This window comes from Monodon monoceros, unplaced genomic scaffold (genome assembly GCF_005190385.1).
Source record: "Monodon monoceros isolate NGI ecotype Baffin Bay Population unplaced genomic scaffold, NGI_Narwhal_1 Super_Scaffold_2, whole genome shotgun sequence".
NCBI classification, from domain to species: Eukaryota; Metazoa; Chordata; class Mammalia; order Artiodactyla; family Monodontidae; genus Monodon; species Monodon monoceros.
The window spans coordinates 75813191-75836374 of NW_021703776.1; the positions used below are offsets into that span (position 1 = coordinate 75813191).

The 23184-nt window shown below is 41.3% G+C and overlaps 1 protein-coding gene across 1 annotated transcript in view; it reads right to left on the minus strand.

Annotated features, from left to right (window-relative positions):
* The window catches only part of TSPAN12 (tetraspanin 12), a 65130-nt gene extending 55376 nt beyond the window's left edge, over nt 1-9754 (minus strand). Inside the window, exons 1-3 of the mRNA XM_029234182.1 lie at nt 9685-9754; nt 9276-9444; nt 8176-8311 (exon numbers count right to left, since the gene is read on the minus strand). Coding sequence (XP_029090015.1) covers nt 8176-8241 — 66 coding nt within the window. The 5' untranslated portion in view covers nt 8242-8311; nt 9276-9444; nt 9685-9754. The remainder of the gene's footprint in view (nt 1-8175; nt 8312-9275; nt 9445-9684) is intronic.
* Between the last annotated feature and the right edge of the window lie 13430 nt (nt 9755-23184).

The window sequence follows — 23184 nt, forward strand, 5'->3', positions numbered from 1 at the left end:
TATATGGTATAATCAATGCTTCAGTCACATCCACTGGCACCTTGGCAAGCAGCCTGAACCTCTCCCTCTTCCTCAGTCCTACATCTAATTGCTTTCAAGTCCAACGGATTGTTCCTGCAACACACCTGATAAATCTTCCCCCTTTCCTGCCATTCTGGCTAGTTCAAGCCCTCAGTCTCTTGCCAGGCAATTATAATCACCTTATAATAGAACTCTCCAGCTCACAGATTCCACCTCAAATTCACCCTTCAGTTAGCTTTATAAAACACAGATCGAGCGATTCTGCTTATAAAGCTCTAATAGCTGCCCCTCCCCATCTCTCACTTCCACTTCCCCCAACTCTCTCTTAGAGAATAAGTTTAAACTCTACAGCAGGACACACAGGCCCTCTTCAGTCACCCTTTGACCTATCTCTTCAACTTATTTCCTGCCAACTCCTTCCCACACACATTCTGTCCTTGGATGACAAAAGTCCTGCTTGTGCTTCTCTGATATGCACCACACAGACCTCCCAAACCTATGGCTTTGCCCATGCAGTTCCCTCTGCCTGGAATGCAATCCTGCCCCAGCCTTTCCATATCATGAGCAGAGCAACCTTATCCTTAAAGACCAGCTCAAACATCAGCTAGAATGTAAAGTTTTCCTCCCAGCTCCCTCCTTACCCAGAGTCAACACTCTTGTCTAGACTTCACAGAGCAGTTATCTACCGTCTCCTATTTTTACCCACCCATCTCATTCCACTAGAGGACACAGACCACTGCCTCTAGCCCCATCTCACAGTAGAGTACCAGGCCCAGTAGTAAGACCTGATACATATTAGATGAATGAATGAGAAAATAATTAAAGAAAGATGATTTCAACTTGCCAGATAAGCTAACTATTGGAGAACTTTAGCAAAATGAGGAGATGCTTTAAGTAGAACTGAGCTTTCTATCACTGGAAGTTTTCCAGTAGAGAGATGCTTGCTGAATTACATGATGAAAAATTTATATATCAGGTCAGAAGCTGGCTTAAGTGTTCTCAAAAGTCGTTTAAACTACAAATGTTGCATTCTACTTAGCCCCGCTGTTTTTTTCACTGTAGTCACCGAAGCATTGTAGCTGTGCAGAGAACATCAGTAGAAATAAATAATATCAACACAAAGCTTTATCTCACAGTAAACAAGCAATTCTGAAAATACACTGCTTTTTATTATGACCTTATTTCCAGCCGCATTAAATGGCTGAGAACAGTTCAATTCTCAAAGAGTGATTTTACTTACTGTTGAGAAAATAATAACAGTAACAACAAATACAGTGCATGCTATAGCAAGGAACTAAGCTAAAATGAGACAAGGTCGCTTCAATAACTAATCCTAATGCTATTAAATCTAGAAGGACAAATTATGCAACCAATTCAGGACTCCATACAAATAATGGTATTTTCTACTAACTTTCCAAATTAAAATAATTCTTCAACTGTCATTCATGATGATTAAATTATTAGGACACTGTAGTTATCGCATGTAACTAGGTTTATAGCTCCTTACATCTTCTCCAGTATTGCAAAATATTATCTGTAGTTCAAGGAAATATTTAGAAAATAATACAAAGATTACTTTAGAGAAATATATTTAATATACTACTTGGCAGGACCTCTGCCACCTTCTGTCTTGCAAAAAACATTCAGAAAATGCTAGCTCTCAACAAATATTTATAAAAATGAAATTTGCTGTGTTGCAGATATATTCTGGTTTTGCTTGAATTTAATCATGTAAAAAAAATAACAAGAATCAAGTTGTTTCCTATATCAGAATTTATTATGAAATGTATACCTATAGTTTCCAGGAAGTAAGGTTGCAGTCAAAAAATAGACATTTACATCCTTCAACTGTCTGGCATATATAATATATAGTCTTATATAAGGTGACAGTAACACTAATCATTTCTGCTCAAGGCAGACAGATGTCTAAAGCCAGCCACCTAAACTTTTCTTTTTATGTCAAATCTGTTAGCAAAGAGCAGAATGTGGAAGAGAGACCAGGAACTTAGTTACATTTCTGTCTCTACAGAGAACTTGGACGAGTAATTCAAACTTTTAGAAACTCTTTTCGCTCATGATGAAAATGGAAAAATTGAACTAGATGCTTTTAAAATTCCCTTTTTTTCTTAAAAACAAAAGGATTCCAATTATTATTTATTAAAATGTAAAGGTAAATCAATGTTTTTTGTTTTTTTTGCGGTACGCAGGCCTCTCACTGTCGTGCCCTCTCCCGTTGCGGAGCACAGGCTCCGGACACGCAGGCTCAGCGGCCATGGCTCACGGGTCCAGCCGCTCCGCGGCATGTGGGATCTTCCCGGACCGGGGCACGGACCCGTATCCCCTGCATCGGCGGGCGGACTCTCAACCACTGCGCCACCAAGGAAGCCCGGTAAATCAATTTTTGATAATTTGGAGGCTAGCAGCCCAAGGCAAGTACTTCCCAGGAACATGTCTGTCTCAGTTCCCAAGCCTGCTCCCATTCACCTTTTAATCAGTTCATGCCTCAACCAGCTTCCCTTCTGGGGGTCTGGGGGGGGAGCCGGGAGCAGCAGAAAAAAGCAAACAGATCAGACTATTTGCCTGAAAGCACGGGCACTGTAAATGATGGCTGAAACAAGTTCCGAAGATTCCTTGTGGGTATCATTTAAGCACGAATATCTACTAATTAAGGATGAATAAATCAATAGCACCTTGGAGCTGTGCTGACTAATAGTTTTTATAGATCATGTTGTCCTGCAGACAGGGTGACCATACATCCGGCTCTGACCAGGATGGTTCCACTTTAAGCCTCTGTTGTCCTGTCATCATTATTAATAGAGACAACCCCTTATAACTTCACTCTCAAAATTGTCCTGATTTCCACAATAAATGATCTGGTCACCCTATAGGCAATGCAGGCAAAAGAAGGGTGAAAGGCCTCATTCTACACCGTAGTTTCTGTGCAGCCCAATGGCCCAGCCTGTGACTGTCCTGAGTGGGGAACAATGCCTGAGGGGTCTGTGAGTCCAGTTGGCAGCAAGGCTGGGCCCCAAGGAAGCCTCCACGCCCTTCTCCTTCTCGAAATGCTTCCTTAAGAAGCATGCAGTGGCCTGTCTTTGCTCAGCTGAGCCAACCGCATTAAGAAAAGTGTATTAGCTTTGCCCCTGAGACTAAAGCTTATTTAATGTTTATTTTTAAAAAGCACTAACATTTCTCGAAGGGCTCTCCTTTATTCCTTAGGAAGAGTTAAAGTAAACTGGAATGCCTTTCATAGTACAAAATTGTGGGAGGGGTGGAGAGCAACAATTTAAAAAGTAGTATTTTAACATGAGTATATAAATGCTGTGTGAATGCAAATACCCACTTGCCAAGAATCTCTTCAGGGTCTACGGGGGTCAGACACCTAAGGTTCACTATAGAAAACCGGAGAAAAAGAAACAGAACATTGAGTCTTCTGTTTTCTTCATCTAGCTTGCATATGTCCCAAAAGTGTGAACCAGATTTCCTGTCTGCTTTTTAGGCTTTCTTTTATAAGCTTCTTTTCATATTTTGCCGAGGGTAGTTCCTCTCTCTTGCTACTCTTTGGTAATGGTAAGTGAAAGACAATGGCTCTTATCTGCTGGTGAGAAAAGAGAGTTTAAAACTACAGGTGGGATATTATACTTTTAGAAAATAATGAACAAACGTGATGAATGTTAAGTGTTCACCAATTTCAAGAATTTCCAAAAAGAACCATATGTATCCATTTTTCCATCAGCAGAAAATTATCATCTAAGAATGGCAAACACTCACATCATAAAGCCACAGGAGTTGTCTTTAAAATGGAGGAAAGCTTTCATTTATGAAATACTATGGCATTTAAAAAGTAAGTGTGATACATTTGAAGTAAAAATAACCCATTTCCTTGCTCTATCGTGGCCAGAATATGAATCATGGTCTCCAAAGAGCTCTCAGGGCAGTTTACTCACGTGCACTGTGTCTCATGTGCCTTTTCCCATTACAAATCCACAAAACTCATGACAAACCTCGAAGGTCCAGTATCTGTCTGCCAGCCCCAGTAGAGCTGAACTGGGATCATGCTTCTTTACAAGTGAAAGAGCCACTTCAACAGATGGCAAATCAAGGTGACCGGATCCACAGCAATGAAAGAATGCAGTGCATCTGTGATCTTGAATATTCTGTGGATTGTTTCCTCTTAGACAGGTCTATCCCTCCCACTTAAAAAAATTAAATATGCAAGATACACGTTTTTACTGAAAAAAAAAAAATCACTGTTTGATATTCAACTCCCAGAACAGAAAAACAAAATTGTATAAGTCCTCAGTGTTTTTCCAAATAAGATTTATTTTTCTTTCCCTAAAATCTTTGTTGGGTAGAGAAGGGGAGAGGGTACCAGTATAGTAGAAATAGATAAGAAAAAGTCTATTTCGGATGCTAGGAGAAGAGTAAAAGGATACAGCTTTTGATCCTGCAATTAATGAGTGCAGGTATCTCAATCCCACAAAACTAGAGGCCAGTACAGTCGCCCTCTCCACACTCAGGATGAGCTCAGGTTCACGCCACACTAGTTTGTTCTCCTTCTAATTCCAATGAGAACTAAAAGCAAGGACTAAAGCCTTGCTCCTCCAGATGGGGCACTCAGACCAGCAGCAACAGTGTCACAGAGGGGCTTTTGAGAAATGCAGACTCTCAGGCCCAGCCCCAGACATACTGAATCAGAATTTGCATTTTAACGAGATGCCCAGGTGATCTGTATGCACGTGGAGGTTTGAGAAGCACTGCTCTAGGGGACTTGGAATGAGCAGGTGGACAGCTAATCCCTTCCTACTGAAGATGTTTATTTCTCTGCTGCAAATAAATTCAGCACCGTTTCCAATAGTACAACTTCTGCCGCACTTAGAGAAAAAAAAATTGGACTTTGAATCCCTGTTCTGCTACTTACTGGCAAGTTAATGAGCTTCACTGAGTAACTTCTCTTTACCACCACCCGCCATTTTCCAGGCGGAAAATGAGAATTAGATGAAAGAGTAGTGTAAGGATGCCCAGGAATGTGTGAGGCACAAGTAAGGAAATATAGGATCTGCAAACACTGCTTTAACATTGAAAGAATAACACCAATGTCCCCAAAGTTAGCATATACATTTCATATAATTCCAAAAACTCCTGACAGATATTTTAATTTTATAAAATAATCTCAAAGAAAAAGAAACCTTAATCAAGACAAGAAAGGCAGGTGCTTTAAAAGAACAGAAGAATAAAAAAAGATTATATAAAATTCTAGAGAAAAATTCTACCAAAAAAACATATAAAAATTTGTTTATATAAAGTGATGCTCAAGCTCAGTGATAGTGGGGGAGGTAAAGAATAAAGTAACAGTGAAATAACACTTTAAACCTCTTAGATTGGTAAAAATTTTAAAGTTTCATAAGATGGCAGCAACATTATATGTATATGATGTACATATAATGAGGTATATTGGTGCTTCTATTTCTAGGGGATAGATTCCCAGGACAGGATTACTGGGTCAAAGGAATGGAGGAGTGGTAGCAATAGTAGCAGTATTAATCACAACAATAACCATTACTACTACAAGGATTCCTTTGACTCATCAATCCATCTCCTGGTAATCTACTTATTACAGTAAACTATTCGTGAGCATCATTATTGTAGTAGTAGTAACGACTGCGGGTACTACAGCTACTATTGCTACCGCTACGACATAGATAGTGCTTATTAAGTGCCACTGTTCAAGCACTTCACATATATTGAGTCTAATCCCCCAACAACTCTAAAAAACTCTAAAAAATAGGAACTACCATTCCTATTTTGCAGAATAGGAAACTGAGACACTTAAACGTGCCTGGCAAACATAGTAAGAACTACATAAATGTTCGCTATTTTGTTGTCATCATTACATATCCTCTGACATAGCAATCCCGCTCCTGCAACTCTAACCAAATGAGAAAAACAACCTAACAAAAAATGTCATGAATGTCTATATGAATGTACATGAATGGGTATACGTGGACAGGTATGAGTAAATACATCTTTGTATGAAATAAAGAAAAATAGGCCTTCCCTGGTGGCGCAGTGGTTGAGAGTCCACCTGCTGATGCAGGGGACACGGGTTCGTGCCCCAGTCCAGGAGGATCCCACATGCCGCGGAGCGGTTGGCCCTGTGAGCCATGGCCGCTGAGCCTGCGCGTCCGGAGCCTGTGCTCCGCAACGGGAGAGGCCACAACAGTGAGAGGCCCGCGTACAGCAAAATAAAAAAAATAATAATAATAATAATAAAATAAAGAAAAATACAGAGGGATGCTGAGTAGGCAGTAAACTCGGATTATTTTGTTGGTGGGGAGATGATATTTGGAGAAGAGGAGGGCTGGAGAAAGGGGGAAGCAATTTTAATAAATCAGAACACACAGAAAGTGAGAGTGTTGAAGCACAGGATAACAACAAAGAAATAACATTTTACATTCTTTGGGGACACAAAGAGCCCTGGAGGAGTTTAAGGAATAGGCATTTTTAAGCAAATGTCATTACTCAGAAGAGTAATATTTTTGTTAAGTGATTTGGGTTCCCCTCCACACACACACATAATACAAGTTATTGAGAAAATTTCCAAAACATTATTCTATGTTGCACAAAATAGTCCTAGTAATTCCAAGGTTCGAACACAGTAATCGTCCATGTTAAGGCACTGTCTAGGGGCAAGAAAGCTGAGTTCTGCTCCCGGCACTGTCACCATTGGGCCATCTGACCTTTGGCTTCCCGTCACTAACCTACACTTAGTTTTCTCATTCCCAAAGTAAGGAAGTTCGACCAGATCATCTTAAATCCCCTTTTAGTTATAAAAATGTGATGATTCTGTAATTAAAAACAATAAAGTAGAAAAGTGAAAAACTAATAAACAGAAGTGACAATTATCACACATTTTAAAGGAACAAAGTTCAAAATCTTAATACCCTATAGCTAAGCAGGTAATTTAATGACCTTAATTAAATTAAGTTTGTACATTTAAATTAAATGTACATTTAATTTGTACATTTTTAGAATTAAAAACTGCAATAAGATCAGTTAGGTATTTTATATTTCCAAGTGGTGAATATAACAACTCAATGCTTTAAGTTTCATGTTGAGAAAAAAAGTTGCCAGTTTAGATATCTTTCAGATTACTTCCTGACGTAAGGCTTAATTTGTCACCTTAAAATGGAGCCATCCATAAGGAGTAGTTCAACCAAAATGTCATTCTCTAGAGACCACATGTCATAACCCTACAAAAAAAAAGCTGGTAAATGCCAGCTAGTCAGCCAAATAAATAAATTACTCATTAAAAACTGTAACAGAATGTTTTGAATATAAATTATTAATAGAGCACAAATTTGGGGGAAAAAAACTAACTGCTTAAGCAGGACAGCTTCCTGAAGCAACATTCAACGTTTAAATTTTTAGAGTTTCCTCAAAAGTTTTGTAAATAACAATGTGATTATTAATAACACTTAATGAAAATTTATGCCTGGGTGCAATGCATAAAAAGTCACTAACTCACAGGGCATAAAGATTTCCATGAGCTTGCTTAAATTTTATGTATTTTATTTCCTTAAATGGTTATGGGATTTTCCAAAAGCATACACAAAATTCCTTAAAGCTTTGCCAACTTAGAAATAGTTACACGGAAACCACCTTTTCAGACTATATGGAATCTCCCAGAAAAATCTACTTAGTCTTTTGATAGGATATCTGGGTATGAATTCCTACAAAAACATAGTAAGACTTCTGCCCCCACCAGATTTTATAGGATGACGTAAGGAAACAATTTATGGCTTGCACAGTTATCTGAAATTCCTGAAAACAAGCAGTTCCCTAAGTAGTGTGTCAAAATTTTCTTATCTACAAGCACAAGCACGTGCATTTATTTATATCCCCAGATTAACTTCAAGTCTAATTTTACTGCCACTAGTATCCAGCGGTGGATTTCTTTTTTCTAATTACAAATGGAACTTGAGCTAGATCAAAGGCATTTTAAGGTCAAAATTTACTTCTCTGAAAAATAGAGGGTGTGATCCCATGTAATTAATTAATGCTTAGCCATGCCCTTTGGCGCATTATGTGGTGGCTATAGGAAACCGAGTCCAGCCGTCCCCACCTGTTGGTGCAGTGGACTGCTTGACTTACCCAAAAGAGCAGATTGAGCGCGTAGAGCAGGCAGCGCAAACACTTCACAGAATCTTCTCTGGCCATTGTGAGCCCCGGGAGGGAGAAGCCCCATCCTTTCACCACATCCTACCCCCACGGGCAAAACAGCAGCGATCTGCAGAGGGCGGGGGATAACAGGGGACTTCTCACCACCGCGCTCCTCACCCCCAGCCCATCCCTCCTCTGCCAGCCCTCAGCTGGGTGCAGGTCTGGTCCGAAGCCTAGTTCATTCGAGACATCGCTTCATCGAAAATCATTTGTTAAAGTTATAATAGTAACCTAAACTCCCCAAAGTTCCAAACAGGCTTCAGATAACACCTGCTGGGAAGAGAAAAGATTGTCTCCCCGGATGAATGAAGGCGCGCAGTAAACTCGGGTTCTCAGGGGACACGCGGCGGTGTCCTCTGAATTCTGATGAGACGCTCTTTAAAACCTCCCTCAGTCCACGCCCCTCCTCGGGGAGAGCTCTGCTCCGAACTGTCCCGAAGGTTGGAAACCACACTCCCGCCCCCCCCCCCGGAGATGTCACAGACGCCGCGGGCGACACCGAAGGTGAGAGTGTTCCTCTCACTGGGACAGTTCCTGGGCACCCCACCTCCGCACCCCCTTCGCCATCCCGCAGCTCGGGTGTGAACGCGGGGCACTGGAGGGGGCGCAGCGCTGAGCTGGGATTCCGCCCGGCGACTAGGGTTTCTCCGGGAGAACACGAGAAATGATGTTTGGGCCCCGGAATGATGGATTAGCCGGGGGCGGCGGGCGGGGAGCGGGGAGGGGCGCACGGGAATTAGGGCCGGTGCAGCTGTGCAGACGCCGGGTTAGTCATTCACGTCCCCCTCCCCCGGCCCCGGCCCCGGCCGCGACCCGGCTCGCCCAGCCGCCCGAGGAGCACAAAGCCGAGCGCGGTCAGCCGCCCCGCCACCGGGGCGCGCGCCCCCGGCAGGGCGCGCGGGGAAGCGCCGGCGGCGGGGAGCCCCGAAGCCAGCACTCTAAGTAGTTTAGCACACAGCGCCGGGGGCAGCCGCCGCCGGCGGGCTGGCGGGACAGCGGGCAGGAAGGACGAGAGACGCGCGGCCACTCACCGTCGGCGCTGGGCTCCGCGCCCCGATCCCGCCGGGGGACAGTCGGGGACGCACTGCGGGGGCTCATCGGGGCAGCGACGCTCCTCCTGGAAAGCCGCAGGGCTGCATTGACTCAAACTGGAGAAGCTTCCTTCTCTTCCTCTCCCCCCGCCGCCGCCGTCGCCGCCTCCTGGGAAAAGGGGGAAAAAAAAAGTCCTGGGCAGCAGTTGCTGGAAAGTCTCTGCTAAGCCACCTCCCAGCGCCGCTGTCCCTCCCAAGTCCTCGCCAAGTCCGGACGAGGCAGCGGCGGCAGCCAGGGCCAGCTGCACGAACTCTCAGCGCATGCTCGGGCCGCCGGCTGCCCGGGTTGGATCCTAATGGGTGTTTCTGGTCCCCTCACGCGGCGTGAGTCCCCGAAGGGACGCCTCACCTCTACAAGGGCCAGAGGGAGAAAAAACCTAGGGACTTTGGAGAAGTCCGTGCAGCAAGCCCCTTAAAAATGGTGGTGTCGGAGGAGGGGAGGCTGGGTTATAACCATAGGGAACAGGCTTTTATTATATGAAAATATTTGTGTTTGAGAAGGGGGGTGAAGGAGTGGCCCAACCCGATTCCTGCAATGAGAAACTAGTTTTCACAACCTTTCTAGAACCACCTCCTGCGATTTGTCACTAACATGGTGCCCTGTGCTCCTTCTTATTTCTTTGTTGCCCTCCCTGATTTAAAAAAAAACAGTTCTTTCCCACTTCCATGGTGCACTAATAGCATTTACTTACACCCCAGGGTAGACATGTGGAGATCTGACGGCCAGAATAGGAAGAACATGTTTAACTCTTTCACAAGTAATGCAAAGTTTCAAAAATTTTCTCCCAATAGGATTGTTTGAGCTTTAACAGGGTAATTTATCTTGAATTGTGTATATGGTAATGGGTTTTGAATTTTTTAAACAAAATTCAGGAAGTATTCATAGTAGGAGACTATACTTCTAAAAGTACCTTCCCTTTTGAAAGTAAGAAATTTCAGACATAAAATATGGTGGAATTTTGATGTTTTATGCCTTGTGATAGTCCACATTTATGACTACTTCTGTGTGCATTGTGTGGCAAATAAAACTTCACTAACAAATGTGAATTACTTGAAATATAAACATCTTTGAGAAAACCTAATAATAGGAGTCCTCCTTAAATTTCCTTGGGGGGTGGGGAATAAAATGGAGTCCTGTGTCCATCACCGCCTATCTAGAGTCAGTTGCTACAAGACCAGGGTGACGAAGAAACACACACTCTCATGTGGAGAGAAGTAAAATTAAGACCTAAAGAGAACTTGAGTGTCCTGGGTTATGGGAGGAAATGTCTTGGCAAGCAAGTCACTAAGCTGTGTGTAAGGCAGCAAGCTCCAAAGAGCACGAAAGCCATCAACTCCAAATACCAAGAAAAATGTCCAGTCATCCATCAAATGACACTACCTCTGGCAACAGAGTATCTTCTGGAGTCATAGAGAAGAGCAAAGAAACCCACTTTAATCCTCAGTTACTGCTCAAATTAGGGTGTATGCCAGTTACAAGCAGAGGGCTGCAGAAACCACCCACCATCTGAATGCTGTTGGTGCCACACATTCCTCTAAGTGATAGAAAAATCCCCACATTGAGGGCAGTCTATGACTGCCATTAAAACTGACAGAAAGAGTGCAAATCATTCCCAGGTCACCGAACAGAGATCCTCTTCTATTTCTAGAAAGCAGTGAAGTACCTTTTAAGTCATAAACCTTGAAGGGCCCTAGAATAATAAAATTTTAGAGGAAGATGCTTTAGAAGTACATCTCCCACCACCCCCACCCGCTTTTAGTAAATGAGGAATATAGAGCCACGAGAAGTTTTTAAAGTTGCTCATTTACACCTCTAGTTAAATCAGATCCCAAGCTAAAATCCAGAATCATACTCTCTAACTAGTTCAGTGATTCTCAAAATTGCTGTATATTAGAACCCCTTAGGGAGTTTTGGACAAATCCTAATGCTCAGGCTATCACCCACACTAATTAAATTGGAATCTCTGCAGATGTGGCCTGGGCGTCCAGATTTTTCAAAGTTTGCAGGGTAATTCTACTCTGCAGCAAAGTTTGAAAACCACTGCAACTAACACTTTACAGATGCCTTAAAACTAGCAAAGGAGTTTCTTCAGGTTTAGTTGGATCAAATCCCTCACCTGTGAATTGATACCTGGGATTATTCCTATGTTAGAAGTTAAGAAGAAAACAGAGCTGCAGTTACTGTTCTAATATTCCTGAAGCATGGTATATCAAAGTCTGTGATCAACATCTCAGCAGGGGAGACCTCACCACGTTTGAGGCATTGCAGAACTGGGTAGTTTTAATAGCTTAAACCTGACCATACCTCCCTATAACTGGTACCACTCAACTCTAGTTCTTCTGCCTTTTGGAATCCACAGCATGAGCAATCCTTCTCCCATATGACAGCCCTTCAACTCCCTGAGGGCAGCTTCTAGTCCCCTCCTCTCTAAGTCTTCTCTTCTCTAGGATCATAGAAGCGCAGTAAGACTTGACATCACAGCTGTCATTCCGTCGGCTCTACATTTTTCTCTGTGAGAATAACGTTTTTGTGCACAAAGGTAGGATAGAAAAATCCCCAAATGGGCATTACAGTTTGAATGTAGAATAACACATTAGGAAGGCGGAATGGTCTGTTCATTGCCCGTGAAGTAGGAACCCAGTTCTCTGGCCATGTATACTTCACTCAGTACCTTTGAGTGTGTGGCCACATGCTGAAGATATTAAGAATAAGATGGGTCCCTGTCCTTCAAGAAAAGGCAAAACTCTTCTTTTCAGTTTAGAAAACAATAGCAGCTACTATCTACGAGCAGTCTCATGTGTGTCATTCCTACAGTCAGGAGCAAAACTCAGCTAGCTAAGCAGTAATGTAATACAAGTTCTTCAGTCCACAAGGCAGCTCATTTGTCTACATCTTATTGCACTCATTCTGCTCAAGTTGTGCAGAGGGAAGGAGCTGCATAGGTATTTGGTAGGATGACTGAATTTCTGTTGCTTCTTGGTATAATACCCTTACAGTACACCTGCAACGGTCCTTCACAATCAAAACAGGAAAGATGTTTTGAGAAGTATTATGTTTTGAGAAGTATTATGTGTCTGACATAATAGATGCTTCTCATAAAATGTCTTATTAATTCCTCATAACGACACAGTTGGATACTGAGACTCGGAGAGTTGATTTCTCCAGGGCCATACTGGTAGTAAGAAAAGAAAGTGAGATTCTAAGATCGGTCTGACTCTTTCCACTGTTAATCTGCATTACAATAATATTTCAAATCTTGGTGGGAATTCACTGGCAAGCTTCAAGAATAAAAATATTCTAGGCAATTATTATTACTTCTTGAGCATATGAGGCTGAATTTCAAATATGTATACTCTAACTATGACTGGCGAATCTACTTTCACCTTTTACTTCTGAAAGAGTATACTCAGTCAGACCCGAGAAAAGCCTTTCGGCACTGAATGACGTAGACTTCACTCACTACAGGCTTAAGGTTGGCAAATATAAAATGCAGGATGCCCGTTTAGATTTGCATTTCAGGTCAACAACAAATAACTTTTCAGCATAAGGATGTCCCAAATATTACATGGGACAAGTATAACATTGGACAAACACATACTAAAAAATTATTCATTGTTTATCTGAAATTCAAATTTAACTGTGCATCCTACATTTTTATTTGCTAATTCTGACAATCCTATGCAAACTAGAAAATTCAACTCAAAGTACTACAATAAGGATATAAGTAAATATATAATTTCACATAACAGTGTGTGTTCAAAAATAGCAATCTATCCAGTCAGCAATGACATCAGTTCTTTTTCCAGCTTGCTCTTTTGATATATACAGTGTGTCAACTAATGTCCTTGGGCTACATCTTCTCATACTCACAAGATAACTGTGCAAATCCAGGCACTACGTACAGTTATCACTTCTTCTAGAGAAGGAAGAAACTCTTCCCACCTATGGCTCTCCCTTATGATCAAGGAACCCTCTCCCAGAAGTTTTGCAGCAGGTTATCTGTTATGATTCATTAGCTAGAACCCTGTCACATACTGATGTATGCATGGATTATTGGCAAGGCTATGGGTCAGCCATGACTGGTTTAAAGCAATCAAGATGCCTTCCTTGTGCCTGGAGCGACTCTTCTCTGAAGCGCACAGCCAAACAGAGGAGGGTAGATAATAGAAAATAATCAGATTTTTGAAACAACCCAGCTCTCAGCCAACAATTTCTGTGGCACTACTCAGCAAAGGCCCTTAGTTCCTGAGAGAACCACTGAAGCAGGAACCTCCTGGCAACAGCGAAGAACCCTAAGAAAACCCAGATCACATCATTTCCATCCCATGCCATCAGCTTACATCCTGTACCCACATTTGCCTTTGTACACCATATGATTGAATAGAGAACTGTCCAGGAGCGAGCATGACCATCTGAATGAGAAAGCAGGTTCTGGCAGCGGTGCCCCACTCTGCCCAGCCCGTCCCACGGGTTCTGCGGGCCGGTGTGGAGAAGTGCCCTTCTGGGGGCTTTTCTGCCCCTCGCCAGGTTTTGAAGTTGGAGTCACAGGGGCCAATAACTCATCACGCCAGCACTTTGGAGGCTGCTGCTCTGCTGGCGACTCCGTGGAGTCCTTCATCTCCCGAACGCTCAAAGCTGAGCAGGGAAGGAAACACGGCTGGGAAGAGTGTAGCCCTGGGACTGGGACAGTGGATTTGGGTCAGAAGACATGAATTTGCAAACTACTATTTTCTAGTAGCCTCTTTGAACTCATGCTTAATGATGTATGACTTATAGGGCTATTGTAAGGATCATTTTTTAAAGAAATACAAGATATAAATGGAGACAGACCTTCAAGATGGTGGAAGAGTAAGACGTGGAGATCGCGTTCCTCCCCACAAATACATCAGAAATACATCTACATGTGGAACAGCTCCTAGAGAATACCTGCTGAATGCTGGCAGAAGACCTCAGACCTCCCAAAAGGCAAGAAACTCCCCACGTACCTGGGTAGGGCCAAAGAAAAAAGAAAAATCAGAGACATAAGAATAGGGACGGGACCTGCACCAGTGGGAGGGAGCTGTGAAGGAGGAAAGGTTTCCACACACTAGGAAGCCCCTTCACGGGCGGAGACTGCAAGTGGTGGAGGGGGAAAGCTTCGGGGCCACGGAGGAGAGCGCAGCAACAGGGGTGCGGAGGGCAAAGCGGAGAGATTCCCGCACAGAGGATCGGTGCCGACCAGCACTCACCAGCCCAAGAGGCTTGTCTGCTCACCCGCTGGGACGGGTGGAGGCTGGGAGCTGAGGCTCGGGCTTTGGAGGTCGGATCCCAAGGAGAGGACTGGGGCTGGCTGCATGAACACAGCCTGCAGGGGGCTAGTGCGCCACGGCTAGCTGGGAGGGAGTCCGGGAAAAAGTCTGGAGCTGCCTAAGAGGCAACAGACCATTGTTTCAGGGTTCGTGAGGAGAGGGGTTTCAGAGCTCCGCCTAAACGAGCTCCAGAGACGGGCGCGAGCCGCGGCTACCAATGCGGACGCCAGAGACGGGCATGAGACGCTAAGGCTGCTGCTGCCGCCACCAAGAAGGCTGTGTGCAAGCATACGCCTCCCTTCCCAGGAGCCTGTGTAGCCCGCCACTGGGGTCCCGGGATCCAGGGACAACTTCTCCAGGAGAACACACGGCGTGCCTCACGCTGGTGCAACGTCACACCGGCCTCTGCCACCGCAGGCTCACCCCGCAACCATACCCCTCCCTCCCCCTGGCCTGAGTGAGCCAGAGCCCCCGAATCAGCTGCTCCTTTAACCCTATCCTGTCTGAGCGAAGAACAGATGCCCTCAGGCGACCTACATGCAGAGGCAGGTCCAAATCCAAAGCTGAGCCCCAGGAGCTGTGCGAACAAAGAAGAGAAAGGGAAATCTCTCCCAGCAGCCTCAGGAGAAGTGGATTAAATCTCCACAATCAACTTGATGTAACCTGCAACTGTGGAATACCTGAATAGACAACAAATCATCCCAAATTGAGGCGGTGGACTTTGGGAGCAATGATATACATTTTTTTTTCCTTTTTCTCTTTTTGTGAGTGTGTATGTGTATGCTACTTTGTGTGATTTTGTCTGTATAGCTTTGCTTTTACCATTTGTCCTAGGGTTCTGTCTGTCCGTTTTCTTGTTGGTGTTTTGTTTTGGTTTGTCTTTGTTTTTGTTTTTAGTATAGTTTTTAGTGCTTGTTATCATTGGTGGATTTGTTTTGGGTTTCTTTGCTCTCTTCTTTCTTCTTATGTTTTCTTTTTTAAATTACTTTTTTATTTCTTAAAATTATTTTGTAATTTTTATTTTAATAACTTTATTTTATTTTATTTATTTTTCTCTTCCTTTTCTTCTGAGCTGTGTGGCTGACAGGGTCTTGGTGCTCTGGCCAGGTGTCAGGCTTCTGCCTCTGAGGTAGGAGAGTCGAGTTCAGGACATGGTTCCACCAGAGACCTCCCAGCTCCACGTAATATCCAACAGTGAAAACTCTCCCAGAGATCTCCATCTCAACACTAAGACCCAGCTCCACTCAACGACCAGCAAGCTACAGTGCTGGTCCAGCTGGACCAGCAAGACAGAACGCAAAACCACCTATTAGCCGAGATGCTGCCTAAATTCATAAAAAAGGTCACAGACACCCCCAAACACACCACCGGATGCAGTCCTGCACACCAGAAAGACAAGATCCAGCCTCATCCACCACAACACAGGCAATAGTCCCCTCCACCAGGAAGCCTACACAGCCCACTGAACCAACCTTAGCCACTGGGGACAGACACAAAAAACAATGGGAACTATGAACCTGCAGCCTGCAAAAAGTAAGTTAAGCAAAATGAGAAGACAGAAAAACACACAGCAGATGAAGGAGCAAGGTAAAAACCCACCAGACCAAACAAATGAAGAGAAAATAGGCAGTCTACCTGAAAAACAATTCAGAGTAATGATACCAAAGATGATCCGAAATCTTGGAAATACAATGGAAAAAATACAAGAAACGTTTAACAAGGACCTAGAGACCTAAAGAGCAAACAAAAAATGATGAACAACACAATAAATGAAATTAGAAATTCTCTAGAAGGCATCAATAGCAGAATAACGGAGGCAGAAGGACGGATAAGTGACCTGGAAGATAAAATAGTGGAAATAACTACTGCAGAGCAGAATAAAGAAAAAAGAATGAAAAGAATTGAGGATAGTCTCAGAGACCTCTGGGAAAACATTAAACACACCAACATTCGAATTATAGGGGTCCCAGAAGAAGAGAAAAAGAAAGGGAAGGAGAAAATATTTGAAGAGATTATAGATGAAAATTTCCCTAATATGGGAAAGGAAATAGTTAAGTCCAGGAAGCACAGAGAGTCCCATACAGGATAAATCCAAGGAGAAACACGGCAAGACACATATTAATCAAACTATAAAAATTAACAACAAAGAAAAAATATTAAAAGCAGCAAGGGAAAAACAAGAAATAGCATACAAGGGAATGCCCATAAGGTTAAAAAGCTGATCTTTCAGCAGAAACTCTGCAAGCCAGAAGGGACTGGCAGGACATATTTGAAGTGATGAAAGGGAAAAACCTACAACAAAGATTACTCTACCCAGCAAGGATCTCACTCAGATTTGACAGAGAAATTAAAACCTTTACAGATAAGCAAAACTAAGAGAATTCAGCACCACCAAACCAGCTTTACCACAAATGATAAACGAACTTCTCTAGGCAGGAAACACAAGAGAAGGAAAAGACCTACAATAACAAACCCAAAACAATTAAGAAAATGGTAATAGGAACATACATATCGATAATTACCTTAAATTTAAATGGATTAAATGCTCCAACCAAAAGACCTAGACTGGCCTAAGACATAGACATAGACTGAAAGTGAGGGGATGGAAAAAGATATTCCATGCAAATGGAAATCAAAAGAAAGCTGGAGTACCAATTCTCATATCACACAAAATAGACTTTAAAATAAAGACTATTACAAGAGACAAAGAAGGACACTGCATAACGATCAAGGGATCAGTCCAAGAAGAAGATATAACAATTGTAAAATTTATGCATCCAACATAGGAGCACCTCAGTACCTAAGGCAAATGCTAACAGCCATAAAAGGGGAAATTGACAGTAACACAATCATAGTAGAGGACTTTAACACCCCATTTTCACCAATGGACAGATCATCAAAAATGTAAATAAATAAGGAATCACAAGCATTAAATGGCACATTAAGCAAGATGGACTTAATTGATATTTATAGGACAGTAAATCCAAAAACAACAGAACACACTTTCTTCTCAAGTGCTCAAGGGACATTCTCCAGGATAGATCATATCTTGGGTCACAAATCAAGCCTTGGTAAATTTAAGAAAATTGAAACCGTATCAAGTATCTTTTCCAAGCCTTGGTAAATTTAAGAAAATTGAAATCGTATCAAGTATCTTTTCCAACCACAACGCTATGAGACTAGATATCAATTACAGGGAAAAAATCTGTAAAAAATACAAACACATGGAGGCTAAACAATACACTACTTAATAACCAAGAGATCACTGAACAAATCAAAGAGGAAATTAAAAAATACCTAGAAACAAATGACAATGAAAACACAACAACCCAAAACCTGTGGGATGCAGTAGAAGCAGTTCTAAGAGGGAAGTTTATAGCAATACAATCCTACCTCAACAAACAAGAAACATCTCAAATAAACAACCTAACCTTACACCTAAAGCAATTAGAGAAAGAAGAAGAAAAAACCCCAAAGTTAGCAGAAGGAAAGAAATCATAAAGATCAGATCAGAAATAAATGAAAAAGAAATGAAGGAAACGATAGCAAAGATCAATAACACTAAAAGCTGTTTCTTTGGGAAGATAAACAAAATTGATAAACCATTAGCTAGTCTAATTAAGAAAAAAATGGAGAAGACTCAAATCAATAGAATTAGAAATGAAAAAGGAGAAGTAACAACTGACACTGCAGAAATTCAAAGGATCATGAGAGATTACTACAAGAAACTCTATGCCAATAAAATGGACAACCTGCAAGAAATGGACAAATTCTTAGAAAAGCACAACCTTCTGAGAATGAACCAGGAAGAAATAGAAAATATAAACAGACAAATCACAAGCAGTGAAATTGAGACTGTGATTAAAAATCTTCCAAAAAACAACAGCCCAGGACCAGATGGCTTCACAGGCAAATTCTATCAAACAGTTTGAGAAGAGCTAACACTTATCCTTCTCAAACTCTTCCAAAATATAGTAGAGGGATGAACACTCCCAAACTCATTCTACAAGGCCACCTTCACCCTGATACCAAAACCAGACAAAGATGTCACAAAGAAAACTACAGGCTGATGTCACTGATGAACATAGATGCAAAATCCTCAACAAAATACTAGCAAACAGAATCCAACAGCACATTAAAAGGATTGTATACCATGATCAAGTGGGGTTTATCCCAGGAATGCAAAGATTCTTCAATATACGCAAATCAATCAACGTGATACACCATATTAACAAATTGAAGGAGAAAAACCATATGATCATCTCAATAGATTCAGAAAAAGCTTTTAACAAAATCCAACACCTATTTATGATAAAAAAAACCCCAGAGAGTAGGCACAAAGAGAACTTACCTCAAAATAATAAAGCCCATATATGACAAACCCACAGCCAACATCGTTCTCAATGGTGAAAAACTGAAACCATTTCCACTAAGATCAGGAACAAGACAAGGTTGCCCACTCTCACCACTCTTATTCAACAGAGTTTTGGAAGTTTTAGCCACAGCAATCAGAGAAGAAAAAGAAATAAAAGGAATCCAAATCAGTAAAGAAGAAGTAAAGCTGTCACTGTTTGCAGATGACATGATACCATACATAGACAATCCTAAAGATGCTACCAGAAAACTACTAGAGCTAATCAATGAATTTGGTAAAGTAGCAGGATACAAAATTAATGCACAGAAATCTCTTGCACTCCTATACACTAATGATGAAATATCTGAAAGAGAAATAAAGGAAACACTCCCATTTGCCACTGCAACAAAAAGAATAAAATACCTAGGTATAAACCTACCTAAGGAGACAAAAGACCTGTATGCAGAACACTATAAGACACTGATGAAAGAAATTAAAGATGCTACAGATGGAGAGATATACCATGTTCTTGGATTGGAAGAACAACATTGTGAAAATGAGTGTAGTACCCAAAGCAATCTACAGATTCAATGCAATCCCTATCAAACTACCAATGGCATTTTTCATAGAACTAGAACAAAAAACTTCACAATCTGTATGGAAACACAAAAGACCCCGAATAGCCAAAGCAATCTTGAGAAAGAAAAATGGAGCTGGAGGAATCAGGCTGCCGGACTTCAGACTATACTACAAAGCTACAGTAACCAAGATAGTTTGGTACTGACACAAAAACAGAAATATAGATCAATGGAACAGGATAGAAAGCCAGGAGATAAACCTATGCACATATGGTCACCTTATCTTTAATAAATGAGGCAAGAATATACAAAGGAGAAAAGACATCATCTTCAGTAAGTAGTGCTGGGAAAACTGGACAGCTACATAAAAAAGAATGAAATTAAAACACTCCTTAACACCATACACAAAAATAAACTCAAAATGGATTAAAGACTTAAACGTAAGGCCAGACACTATAAAACTCTTAGAGGAAAACATAAGCAGAACACTCTATGACATAAATCACAGCAAGCTCCTTTTTGACCCACCTCTTAGAGAAATGGAAATAAAAACAAAGATAAACAAATGGGACCTAATGAAACTTAAAGCTTTTGCACAGCAAAGGAAACCATAAACAAGACGAAAAGACAACCCTCAGAATGGGAGAAAATATTTGAAAATGAAGCAACTGACAAAGAATTAATCTCCAAAGCTTACAAGCAGCTCATGCAGCTCAATATCAGAAAAACAAACAACCCAATCTAAAACTGGACAGAAGACATAAATAGATATTTCTCTAAAGAAGATATACGGATTGCCAACAAACACATGAAAGAATGCTCAACATCACTAATCATTAGAGAAATGCAAATCAAACTACAATGAGGTATCACCTCACACCAGTCAGAATGGCCATCAACAAAAAATCTACAAAAAATAAATGCTGGAGAGAGTGTGGAGAAAAGGGAACCCTCTTGCACTGTTGGTGGGAATGTAAATTGATACAGCCACTATGGAGAACAGTATGGAGGTTCCTTAAAAAACTAAAAATAGAACTACCATATGACCCAGCAATCCCACTACTGGTCATACACCCTGAGAAAACCATAATTCAAAAAGAGTCATGTGCCAAAATGTTCATTGCAGCTCTATTTACAATAGCCAGGACATGGAAGCAACCTAAGTGTCCATCAACAGATGAATGGATAAAGAAGATGTGGTGCATATATACAGTGGAATATTACTCAGCCATAAAAAGAAACGAAATTGAGTTATTTGTAGTGATGTGGATGGACCTAGAGTCTGTCATGCAGAGTGAAGTAAGTCAGAAAGAGAAAAACAAATAACGTATGGTAACACATATATATGGAATCTAAAAAAAAAAAAAATTGGTTATGAAGAACCTAGGGGCAGGACAAGAATAAGACGCAGACGTAGAGAATGGACTTGAGGACACGGGGAGGGGGAAGGGTAAGCTGGGATGAAGTGAGAGAGTGGCATGGACTTATATATACTACCAAATGTAAAATAGATAGCTAGTGGGAAGCAGCCACATAGCACAGGGAGATTAGCTCGGTGCTTTGTGACCACCTAGAGGGGCGGGATAGGGAGGGTGGAGGGAGATGCAAGAGGGAGGAGATATGGGGATATAGGTATAGGTGTAGCTGATTCACTTTGTTATAAAGCAGAAACTAACACACCATTGTAAAGCAATTATATTCCAATAAAGATGTTAAAAAAATTTTGTCCAAATTAGCACTCTGGTATAAAGTCCTAGAAGAATTTCCTCTTAACGTTTATCCAAACCCATCCTCTGTACAAATTTCAGAGATTTGGATTCATTTCACTGGCTAACATTTGTACAAATAATCCAGTCCTATTCAGTAAATATTTATTGAATTGTTACTACAAACTCAGAACTATGCTAGGAGATAGCAAAAGTTCTAACATAACTTTGCCTCTCAAAGAACTTATAACATCATCAGCATACTTTCTCTTCAGAAAGTGAAACTTACAGAACTTAAGAACTCTTTCCCCTTATAAAAAGTCTTAATTGACAGTTCTTTGAAACAAACTATAAAGAAAAGGAAGGAATATAGCTTCCATTTACAAACAGCTGCCAAACCCTACTTTTCTTAGAAAGATCCCTCAGGAGTTACTCCATTATCTGATGACATCAGCTTCTTATCATGTCCCCAATACAACAACTAGGAGAAATAAACCAATATTTACCATGAATATTAGACATTTGTCTTCATCTGCCGCCCCTTCAATTCACTTGCCATGTTTTAAAACTTTTAGTTTACTCCAACATGGCATTAATAAGACATTTATTTATTTATGCTAGATACAAATATTTAATTTTTAAAATTATTTGCAGTCAGCTAATCCAAACTCTCGAGTGTCCTCAACCTACCACATATAAACTATGTAACAAAAACAACTGTGATCTTGTGATTATAATTCAGCCTTTACAAAAGTTCTATCGTTGAAATTTAGACTTTCTATTTTTATGTTATTATTGTGTGTATGTGTATTAGCCACAACCACGGGTGGCAAACTAGAGATGTAGTGAATTTTCATTTCATATTTCATGGTATGAATGTGTGAAGGATTGACTGATGAATATGAAAAAAAGCTAGCATTCCTGCTTTCTTTCAGTGAGGGTACTGCTTTTTCTTTTTTCACTCCTAAGAACTATCAATTGCCATTATGTTTTACTATCTTTGTATTGTCACTATTCTTTCTTAGAAAGTAGTCTCAGAGGGTTAGTATTCACAGTAATAAAGAAAAAGATATCATGACAGGGACATAAGTCAACCATACATAACTCATACAGGTAGTTTTAATAACTTACAAGCATTTCTATTATCTTAATATATTTCTTAGCTTTATCAGGAATATTACTCACTGTAACTGACTAGAAAAAAAGACTTGGGATGTAATATGGTTGTTTTAGAAAACGTATACATATCTTCCAAAATGACTAGTAGGAACTGAATTATGTGTTTTCCTTGTGAGCTTTATACTGATGGTGTTTCATGAGCCCCAGTCACCTTAGCATTGGGTCACAGAAAGGAAACTTCTAAGTCTGCCAAGGTGGAAATGAGTTGGTTCTCACTTTAGAGAAAGTGGCTTCAAATGTGGCAGCAGCCAGCATGGGCTGCAAGACTGACCATATGTTAACTTAATTAACTAGGTCCCAAGATCCATTCCTTAGATCAGACATAAAAATGAGAATGTAACAACTGAAAGCTTATGTTACTTAAGTTTACTCTCTGTCTCGATCTTTTCTTTCTTTTACGGTCCCCAACTTGCATGCATACTAAGAACATTATAATCATTTCTCCTCTTCCCTCCCCTCCACAAAGTTCACTCTATTCAGGCCGGTGTCGCCAACTATCCCATGAACTTAACGTATTTGCTGTACATCCAAAGTTTCACAGACGTGCCTCATTCAGTTATGGGAGTGGACGGGGATGGCCAGAACCTGAAAATTAGACCAATCAATTAGAGTGTGACTGGAACTTGAGTGAAGAACCATCAAAGGGCAATGTAAATTCAGGCAGCCAAGCGGAACCAAGAATGAGGGGAATTATTGGCAAGGGCGAGGTGGAAATCTCAGCAGGAAGACAGATGGCAGCATCA